At 34.4% G+C, this 11323-nt stretch overlaps 1 protein-coding gene across 9 annotated transcripts in view; it reads left to right on the plus strand.

The window, feature by feature from the left end:
* LOC130052337 (uncharacterized) overlaps positions 1-11268 on the plus strand; it is a 16735-nt gene extending 5467 nt beyond the window's left edge. For 4 of the 9 annotated variants that reach the window (XM_056156852.1, XM_056156849.1, XM_056156855.1 and 1 more), the window contains exons 2-6: positions 63-101; positions 474-497; positions 6706-6792; positions 9486-9570; positions 11236-11268. In XM_056156852.1, coding sequence (XP_056012827.1) covers positions 63-101; positions 474-497; positions 6706-6792; positions 9486-9570; positions 11236-11251 — 251 coding nt within the window. In that variant the 3' untranslated portion in view covers positions 11252-11268. Of the gene's footprint in view, positions 1-62; positions 102-473; positions 498-6705; positions 6793-9485 lie in introns of all 9 variants that reach the window. The other 5 variants (XM_056156854.1, XM_056156856.1, XM_056156850.1 and 2 more) reach the window with 2 other exon arrangements.
* Positions 11269-11323: the final 55 nt, after the last annotated feature.

The raw sequence follows: 11323 nt of genomic DNA on the forward strand, positions 1-11323 counted from the left end.
GAGAACCACTCATTCAATATACTGATATTACTTTTGTGTTGATGAAATTTTCTATATTTAAGGGTCAAAGAAAACGGCTACCAACAACGAAGATGGTAATGGTAAGTAGATAGCTCATTTCCACGAGACTCGTCAATTTCCCCCTTTCTCTGGCTAACACTAACATGATAGTGCAGTTTTAGCTCTTGTCGCATAGAACGGTTTCATGTATCGCTATTCCTGTGTATTTTCAATCGACTGAATATAGAAATGCCTGTCTTAATTCTTAACCCGAGAAAAACAAGATTGTCAATCTTTGGATCCAGAGTCTCTGTTTTAAAACTTTTTTCTGAGTCAAAATTTTGAACTTATTTGAAAATTATCGCTACTTCTCTTTACCTTGTCACGTAAATCGCTGATGATAGTGCACTTGTATGCACATGCTTCCCACTAATCTGGTTTGTGATAATAATCATAACCTGATTGTCTTCTAGATAAAAAAGACGTCCGAGGGTCAGGTAGGTGTATAGCCCGGCTTCTAACAGTAATTTCTTCAAGTTGGAAATGCTTATTATCTCCAAGTTCTTGTGTTCGTGAAATAAAACATACTTTTCTGAACACGACAATTTTATTTATTCTCATTAACTGAATATGTACAGTGTAGAGAAAAATAATTATTGCAAGGAATATGCATGTGTGAAAAAAGACCTTTCTTTTACACATGGTTTAAATATTCTTTGGTACATTATATGACACTCTGTCTCCCAAATATACATGAATGGAAATGCAACAAAAATTGTGATTTATTATGTTTCCCAAACAAAGTTTGGGAACATATTGTTTTTACTCTGTTTCTTATTATTATTATTATTATTATTATTATTATTCTTTTTCTCCGGTACTTTTTTGTCCGGTAGTGTTCTCAGAAACTACAAAAGGGATCGATATGAAACTTTCCAGGATGATAGTATAGCGTTTGTAGATGTGCATAGTGATAGTTATTTTGTTTGCACGTGCATGCACGCGCGCGCACGTGCATTGCAATTTTGGTACAAAAAATGGAAAATCAGAATATTGAAGGAAGCGATATAAAACCTAAATAGGATGATAGTATATCATTTGTACATATGAAAAATAATAGTTATTTTGCCAGCACGCGCACGCATGCGCGTCCACGCGCATTACAAAATTTGTACGCTAACTTTGGAATCAGTCTAACTTTTTTGTTGTTCATTGAAATGGCTTGAAATTCATATCATAGGTAGATATTGAGACCCTTAACTGATTTACATGGTCAAAATTACCAATTTGCACGCGCATGCACGTGCACTTCATTTTGATTGGATAATGCTAAAACGTTTGTAACTATCTTATTTATGAAGCGAATGAGATGATATTCACAGCATATGTAGACAATATGTGTATCTATATGTTGGTGTAACAAAAAATGCCAACGCACACGCGCATGCGCGTGCAACGTTTTTTAAATGTTCAATTTTTAAAGGACGATAACGTTTTTGTTTTTCATCAAATTCTATTCATATTAGGGGTTTAGATGTATCTTGGTACTCCTTACAAATTGCTGTGGTTAGAATTACTGCTCAGCACGTGCATGCACGTGTGCTGATTTCTGATTGGACGATTTTAAAATCGCTATAACTTCCTTATATTTGGTGGAAACGTTATGAAATTCATACTGTGGGTATATGATACAAATGCCTGTTGAACGACATCAACAAAAATTCGGAATCATACACGCGTGCGCGTGTATCCACGTGCAACGCTTTCTTTCATTTCTTGGTACTGGAATGACCATATTGAACGTACTACATGTAATTAAAGGCTAAAATAAAATGATTTTTTGCTATACATTCACAAGGACATCATTTTTTAATTGGGGGAGGTTTGGGGAACATCTGTAACGGTCCCCGTTACAATTAGAACTAGTTTGTTTTGTTTTACATCAACCTGGAGAAGTAACTTTCTCCTTAATACTGTTTTTATAGATTATCTAATTGACGATTTACTATTTCGTATATCAAATAATTGGTCAAATTTTTAAATGTTAGATTTGTACTGTGCAATAATGCATGTTGGTTTTTTTTTAAAATATTGATCTTTCATGCTTATTTTGCATATATATCAGTATAATTAAAAGGATATTGAAATTCATTCGCACAATTGGCATATTTTACTTTCTCAAGGTAGATTGCTACCATCTTTCTGTACTGTGTGTAATTTTGAATTGATTATCACTCACTTTTGAAATTTGTATTGGTTCTTGACAATATTCTATCGAGATCCAAGCTAAAATACGTAGGTTTTAATCTTGGCAAGTACTGCATACTTGGTATAGAAGATTCTTTATGTACAATAGCTTTCAATTTATACAACACAATTCCTACTCCCCTATACATACATCGTATATCGTCATTTGTTGCAGTCAAACCACTTGACGTCACAATTGAAAAGTTCAGGTAGGATTCAGCACGGACGACCGTGAAAACAGTGGAGTAGAATTGTACTTTTTGAAGTCAATTTAAATCCACTTTTCATGTTGTATGTGTAATTACCAATATGATGGGTATCAGGCTCAAACATGCTATAATTTTTTTTCGAGGGTTTCAAATTTTCTTTTGTGGGAACGAAGTCTATTCCGTGGGAACGATTTTTATTTCGAGGAAAAGAAGTTTATTTCGTGGGAACGAATTTTTAAAAAAAAAATCTTCCACTTGTTCCAAACCTGGCAGTTACCGTATTTATAGCTTGATGAAAGCTAGATTAATATAAGCCTTTTGTTTGTTTTTCAATCTTTATAATGCATGGATTGTAAACTTTAATATCAACTTATTTCTGAATAAAATATTGTTTAAACTAAACTAAAACATAGGATTGAAATTGTAGTTTTTGAAGTGAATCCAGTCCACTTTGCAATTACATGTACTTTGAAAGTACACTCTGTTTTCCCCCTTTAATTTACGTCACTGGAATCGTAAGATTAAAATTCTATTTTCTAATTGAATTCTAATCTATTTTTAGCCTTCCTTCTTTGCGGTCCTTGTCAATTAAAAACACGACAAAATGGTCTTCAATAATAACTTCGTCAATATAGAATAGTGCATCGATCTTGAGGAGAAAGAGACGCTGAGATTTTTGTACAAATAAAAATGTAGCAAACAATAAGCAAGGTTTTCAAAATTTGCAAGGCATTTTAAATTCGAACATTTAACGCGGAGTATGGTGTCCGGATAGGGCCATTTGCAAAAGTGTGACTGCGCGTTAGTCACAATACACCGTCACGCCAACAAGCAACGCTCTTCGCGCTCTCACGCCAACAAGCAACGCACCTTCACGTAGACAAGCAACGCGCCTTCGCGCTCTCACGCCAACAAGCAACGCGCCTTCGCGCTCTCACGACAACAAGCAATGCACCTTCGCGCAGACAAGCAACGCGCTATCGCGCCGTCACGCCAACAAGCAACACGGCGTGAAGGCGTATTGCTTGTTGGCGTGACGGCGCGAAGGTGTGTTGCTTGTTGGCGTGATAGCGCGAAGGCACGTTGCTTGTTGACGTGATGGCGCGTTGCTTGTCTGTGCGAAGGCGCTTTGCTTGTTGGCGTGAGAGCGCGAAGGCGCGTTGCTTGTTGGCGTGAGAGCGCAAATGTTGACGTGAGAGCGCGAAGGTGCGTTGGTTGTTGGTGTGAGAGCGCGTTGCTTGTTGGCGTGACGACGTGTTGTGACTAACGCGCAGTTACGCTTTTGCAAATGGCCCTGTCCGGACACCATAGCGGAGCGAGATTCGAACTTTTCACCCAGAGATCAACAGCTGACGTTATAATTGATTATGCTATGTGTATCGACATTTAAATATAGATGGAAATAGATAATTTTTAAAAAGTTAGATATTTCCAAAGGAAGTACGTCATGTAGCGGTCAGCCTGGTTCGATTGCCAGTGGCCAGATAGCTCAGTTGGTAGAGCACTTGACGAATCCCGGTCTGGTCTGTTGCATTTTCTCTCTTCCTGGTTACATTTTGGTCGTAGAGCCGGATTCGATCGCCGGCGGGCAGTTAAATCAGTTGTATCAGTAGATTAGCTGACTAAATATTTAGGGGGCCCGGGTTCGAATCCCGGTCTTGTCCGTTGCATTTTCTTCCTTCCTGTTGCAGTCACATAATGGAAGTGTCCTTTACTAACTAATTACTACACATAAGGGAAAAAACAAGGGAAGGAAGATAGATAATGGTCCAATTTCCTTTCAAAATGCATGCTATAAATGAATTGTATGTTGTGAGAACAACATAATTAAATTGGTAAACGGAAATTTTGTTCATTGCAAATTATCTACCAAATGTTAATGCACAGAAATATTTTATAATGAAATTTCCAATCTTATGATATTCAAATATATGTCGTAAGTTTTACTGTAAGTATTTAAGCAATAAGTTTGCGTTTTTGTGAATGTTGCAGGATGAGTTCCGAGGTTGAGATTAAGTGTTGTTTTGCAACTATAAAAGCAGAGACTGTTGTATTTTAAGCATTTCGAGACTGAGGAGATTATCCTACATCATCGACGCAATCAAGAACTTATTTTCTATTCTACTACGGCTCAGAAATATACAGCAGATCGTTTACCTATACAGTTACGAATTAGGTCACTTCGTGACACCATGGCAGTTTACGAAACATGATTTTTTTTTTTTAAATTTATTTTTTATGCATTTTTTAATTTTTTTTTTTGCTGACGAAAAAGGTGAGATAGTAGGGTACGATTTCTTTTTGAAAATGTTTTAAGTATATTTAATTTGATGTTGACTGATTATATCAACTGCTTTGTATACACAGTCCAAGAAAACTACACATGCGCGCAAGAGGGTAAACTTGTCTGTACATCGTTGTATCGATCTCGGAATACAGATCATTGATTCATATCACAGGCAATTGCATCGCTTGGGGTCGAATTTACTATATAAAGAGTAAAGGTATAGAACTCTAAATATAGGGTACCCAAGTTAGCTGATGTAAAAACAATAAATTAATTGACATAAAATTCTACTTTGTATTTTAATTTATTCATACATAATCAATCTACATTGCTACCAAAGCTCATCCCGAAATTCCGTATACTTCCCAAGATATGCAGAAATGAACTCGGAAAAATGCCTATTATTTTTTGGTTGACTTTTAGCTGGGCCCTGACACTATACGACTACACAGAGTGTTTGAGCATTGCAACAAGCTATCAAATAGAATGTGCAGCATAAAATATCATTTTTAAAATGAATTTCTTACCCCAATTTCATAAAATGAAGTCCGTAATAGCTCCAAGTGACTGAAAATTTTAAACCGTCTGTACTTTCAGTTATCAGTGATTTTCATCGGTGCCACTAACTACCCACATTGACATCATTATTATAAATCGTCAAACACCCGTGATAATGTGATATAGATAAAAATAGACATAATAAGACATTTGTATATTTATAAAGACTTGTTATTACCATAATTTATGTACTATTTTGAATCAATATTGATAAATATTAGTATTTGAGTCTCTAAATCGTTATGGGTCCTTCCATCTCTTTTGGGTAATTAGTCAAAACTACCGTGATGGCTGGGATTGTGAAAGTAGACGGTTTAAAAAATTTCAGTCACTTGGAGCTATTACGGACTTCATTTTATGAATTGGGGTAAGAAATTCACTTTAGAAATGATATTTTATGCTGCACATTCTATTTGATAGCTTGTTACATTGCTCAAACACTCTGTGTAGTCGTATAGTGTCAGGGCCCAGCTAAAAGTCGACCAAAAAATAATAGGCATTTTTCCGAGTTCATTTCTGCATATCATGGGAAGTATACGGAATTTCGGGATGAACTTTGGTAGTAATGTAGATTGATTATGTATGAATAAATTAAAACACAAAGTAGAATTTTATATCAATTAATTTATTGTTTTTACACCGGTTAACTTGGGTACCCTATATTTAGAGTTCTATACCTTTACTCTTTATATAGTAAATTCGACCCCAAGCGATGCAATTGCCTGTGATTCATATATTAAATGAGAAATATTCTTCAGTCACTTATGAATTTGTATTGTAAAATATATTGATTAATTTTTATGATTATAGATATGAATTTTCACTTATCGACTTTATTGTTGTATTAGCAAAACACGAAATGCAAGTGAAATGTGTATCAGTTTTCTCATAAGCAGTTATTACGTATGAAAGTATATCGCAGAATAATAACCGTGACATTCCATTGATATTTGCAACAACCATGGTAGAATTAATGATCAGCAATGCATTTCAGAAGATATCACACATTTGCACAAAATGAATTTTAATTCACTTCAAAAACTACAATTTCAATCTAGTGTTTTTACAGTGGTCCGCGCTGAATCCTACGCGTACAGTTATGACGTCAAGTGTTTTCACCGTATAAGGTGACAGTCACGAACGCAGCATATTTCCAATCTTGCCTATTGCGTGGGTACACTCTAAGTCTTTCCGTTTTCCATTCATGAACTATTTGTGTTAGTGATGCTGTAGGTTACGTTTTTATAACTTGACATCGATCTAAATTATTTTTCAGATTATATTACGTAAATTTGGCTTTTGAAATTCGAACTTGTTTTTTTTTTTAATCATGCAAAATCCTAATATCTTCTTATGTAATACTAATATATGTGTCGATTTAATTGCTTTGTGTGTCTATTTTAGTTAAAGAGAGACACCATCCCTACGAAGAATGTCATCCGGAAGACGATGACAATAAAGCAGACCCGGGGGTAGAAGAACAGTTTAAAGGTTGGAAGTCATTAAGATTTCAATTTCTTGTTAATAAACCCACTGGTTCAAAGCAATTCAAGGGCTTTCTGTTCACTTCACCATTCCCTTCGTCCGATGACCATTTACTTGCGAAGATGGCTGTTTATCCGAGGAGTGTCCTAAGCCCACAACTTTGATGACATTTTGCCACAGACGTTGTTAGACTAAATTATCAGCTCGGTTGTAAGAAAGCCCTCAAACTGTATATCTTACTTTATTGTGTGTGTCAAGCATGGTAGGTCATAGGGGGGGGGGGGGATTAGATCCACCCGTTATAATAATAATAAATTCTTTTATTTAGACAGGATAGCACAATTAGTACAAATGACTAGTTTACATTGTGGTCCTGAACAAAAACAAGCAAACAAAAACTATCAGTTATAACACACACACACCCCTTTCGTTTAACACATTACAATGCAACTTTTTCTGAGCATGATTCAGGCGTAATATCCGTATTTTTTACATCGCAGCCTCACGAATGTATTCGGTTAAAAATCAAATATTGCATGACTCTCAACATTCAAGAAATATTCTAGACGGAGGAGGTACATTTCACTCATTTTCCATTAATTATTTGTGTTGGAATAAAACCATAGCATTGGAAACATGAATGTATAAAATGATGATGAGCGGGGATGGAATTGGCTGACGGCTTAGCACGTCTATGTAAACAAGCGATCTTTAATAAATTGTTACTTTTTAGTTCGAATGGGGCTTTAATCAATTTTGAAGGTATGCCTTGATACAAGTGGAGTGGAGGGTATTGATAATGAAATCTTGATGAGGCGATGTGCGTCGTAAATCATAGGTTTTTATAACGGGTGGGTCCCAGTTTTTCCCCACGGAGGTACAATTCTTCAGCTAGATAGTTTTATAGACCAACATCTACCCTGTGATGGTTTATACTAGTAAGGATAGAATTGGTTATTTTTATGGATATATATATATATATATATCTGTTTATTCCACAATTTTCCACAACTATTTCATTGTAATATATTTGGCAGTAAGTTACTTCCTAATGACGTGCAACTTCTGGTGTATTTCTAAACTACTGTCTGTAAAGATATCGTATGTCCTTGCCTTATAATGTCTACACGTATTAGATTTGTCGGAGCAAATTGTAGAAACTGTAAAATTATGATACAGTATTACAAAAATATGTCTATGATAATGAGACGAAACCTGTTCCTTTAAAGAGCGTAACTTTCGAACAAGACTGATGATATTTTTCTTGTTTACGTGCGTATAATTCCAATGTTATTTATTACAATTGTTTTGATTGGACAAAAATAAAGCTGAACAAGAGTTTATACATCAATAAATCCGAAAACGCGATGTATTCATACACGCCTGAAAACTGTTCAAATTTTTGCAATTGTTAATAAAGTGAATGAATTGGAATTATAAGAATCATACATTCTTTTTGAAGAATTTATCGATGTGTAAACTACGGACATTTTACTCACAAACTTAACATAAAAGTGCTTCGCACTTTTATTCAGTTTGTGAGTAAAATGTCCGGAGTTTACACATCGATAAATTCTTCAAAAAGAATGTTTAATCCTATAGTGTGTGTTAGCAAATGCAACCAAAGAAAGTAATCCTATCAAAGTCTAATAATAGTCTCAGTTAAAACAGTTTATATCTATAATATCGAACTCGTGATAACGAGTTAATCATCTCGTAATGATGAGGTAGTATCTCGTTATGATGAGTTAGTAGACTTATCATCTTGTAATGTTGAGATAGTTATCTCGTTAGAACGAGTTGTTGATCTCGTCATAATGAATCGCAGTTAGTCATCGCATTACGTGAGTGTATATATATCTGGAGTGCTATTGTGTACATATGATAGCAAATGTGCCAAAAATTCATTTGTGATCCCTAATTGACATTATTGATGTATTTTACAATGTATATGATTTGTAATTTATCTGATGCTTTGCCTGAATAAACATAATGATAATAATAATAATAATAGTATAGTGTGATCATAGAATGCCCATACTTCATATTAATAATAACACGGTTTTTTTTCCTTCTAACTTGATAAATACTTTAATTATTACACGCAAGTATTATTTACTAAATGTATATATAATAGCTTTTTATCTTTATATCTCTGTATATCATTGCACAATGGCGATGAGATCCAATAAATTGAATGCAATTATATATTACAATATTTTAGTCGTATTGATGAAAAGGTAGATGAACGATAATTGCGGAAACTGTTCGTCACATTGTGGAGGCACAGGCACTCGATGTTTTAAATATCTATAATAAAAAAAATGGTCTTCCTGTAAACATAATATTATGTGTGTGTATGGAGGATGTACTTGTCATGCATATGCCCTGTCACCTAACATTGAAACTATAAACGTATGACCAATAGTCAGATTACAGTCATGTAATTTAGAGTCATAGAAACTTGTAAATTTCTTCTCAGCTGAGTATAATGACGGGAAACGAATCTCTGAAATACATAAATGTGATATCAGAAACAAATGTTTGCAATATACAGTCCATGTTATAGCGCTCAGTTTTATTATGATGCCCCGTAAATTAAGACATGTTTGGTGAATATCATTCCCTAATAATTTGAAAAACTATTCTGAGATTTAAAAAACAACTGCCATGTTCATAGCATTTTGTTTTGTTTTCAGTGGCAAGGGCACCTCGACAGTACGAAGATATAGACAAAGATTTTGACCAAGAGAAATCGGAGACGAAGGATTCTAGCAATTCAAGGTTGTCCCAAAAGGTCGCATATCATTCTTTTCTCAAATGTCGATACCCTGAATATATAGTTAATAGTAGAAAGCACATGTTTCAGTACTAATGGCGGAGTAATTACTATTCTGTTCAAGGACACTTCTTCAAAACTAACTGAGATATTATGTATGTTTTATGTTTCATACTTAAAATTCACTCCGATTAACACGATTTTAGACCTCAAACCATTAATGGAGTGGATGAAAATGTCTCATTAATTTATATAGCAGTCTGAATGCGTCCACTTCACATTAACATACTTGTCGTTTTAAAGGTTAACAATCGTTCGAGACATGTTATATACTTGAGTTAAAAAGGGACTTAAACAATACAATGTAAATGATAAAACACACCATGCAAATATTATTGTTATCAAAATTACTCATTAATTTAATATGATGTATGTTAATAAGATGGAAAATTGAATGCGATTTGGTACCCGCACAATTCGAACTACTACTACTGAACAGGAGTTTTTGATTACAAGTCGTAAGAACTTTCAGGGTTTCGACAATGTCTGCATGCATACACCTGTAAGATGAAGGACCAGTCGCATTTATAAACCATACATGCTTCTGTGACGAGGCACTCTCCGCATGTATCCGCATAGCAAAAAACATTATCACACTAATGGCTACATGTTAAACACTCCTCGTGATGCTGCATCAGTTTTGCTTTCAAACTTGTGCAAATTGTTAATATGCTTGTCGACATGCTTAGAGAGGCAGTCATACTTTCACTCTTAATACTTTCCCTGTTTTTACTGTATTTTCAACCAGTTTATAAGAAGGCAAACACGGTATTATGTAATGGGAAATTGTACACTATTTTTTAACTGAATCTTTATGACGTCAGTTATGTCGTAAACAGGTGGATTTTCTCAATTTTCAGTCAAATTAGTAGATGACAATTTTCAATGCATTTTTGCATCGTCCACAACCCAATTAATACCTATGGATGATTAACTGCGTCATATAATAATATGTATTAACAAATGTCTGAAAATTAGTGTGGACGATGGGTTTGGAAGCTCCCCCCATGTGAGATAGGCCTCCGTGTACTGAGAAAAAAATGTTCGTTTTCATTGATTTTTCTTGTTAATGACGTCATAATTTTACACTCTAAAATAGACTTTTAAAAAATACTTTCATGCTTTTTAATCGTCATAAACACAGTTACCTTTAGTCTGACGATGGATATTGGGGATATTTTAGGTCCTATAAATGGTAACTACATGTTCTGTGATTTATTGACGGTGTCCTCCCCCTTTTAATACACTTCGAATTCTAGCATGCATCTATCCCATTATCATCTTAACTATAAATTTTTCCGCATACTGGTCATTGGACGGTATTGCTGAATTTAAAGTACATAAATAGTTATCTTTATAAACCTAGCTAGCATGTCACCATAATGCTATTTTAATTAATCATGTTCACTGTAATACTACATGTAATTGTGCTTTATAAAAACTTCGATTGTTATGAAAATTGAACAAAATTAAGTAGAAATTTATCACAGATAAGGATGATAATTATATTAAGACATATTCATGATTTTGTCATGAAATCAAAGTTTTATTTGTGAGTTCTATCATTTTTCATCTGGCCATAATCCCGTTTAATTTTATATTTTATGCAGCAACCAGAAGAGTTAAATTATGTGGATGTGGAATTTACCAAACCGAAAAAGAAAAAGACAAGTAAAAAACCCAAGGACAGCTATTCTA

The sequence above is a fragment of the Ostrea edulis genome, chromosome 2 (assembly GCF_947568905.1).
Source record: "Ostrea edulis chromosome 2, xbOstEdul1.1, whole genome shotgun sequence".
Classification (NCBI taxonomy): Eukaryota; Metazoa; Mollusca; class Bivalvia; order Ostreida; family Ostreidae; genus Ostrea; species Ostrea edulis.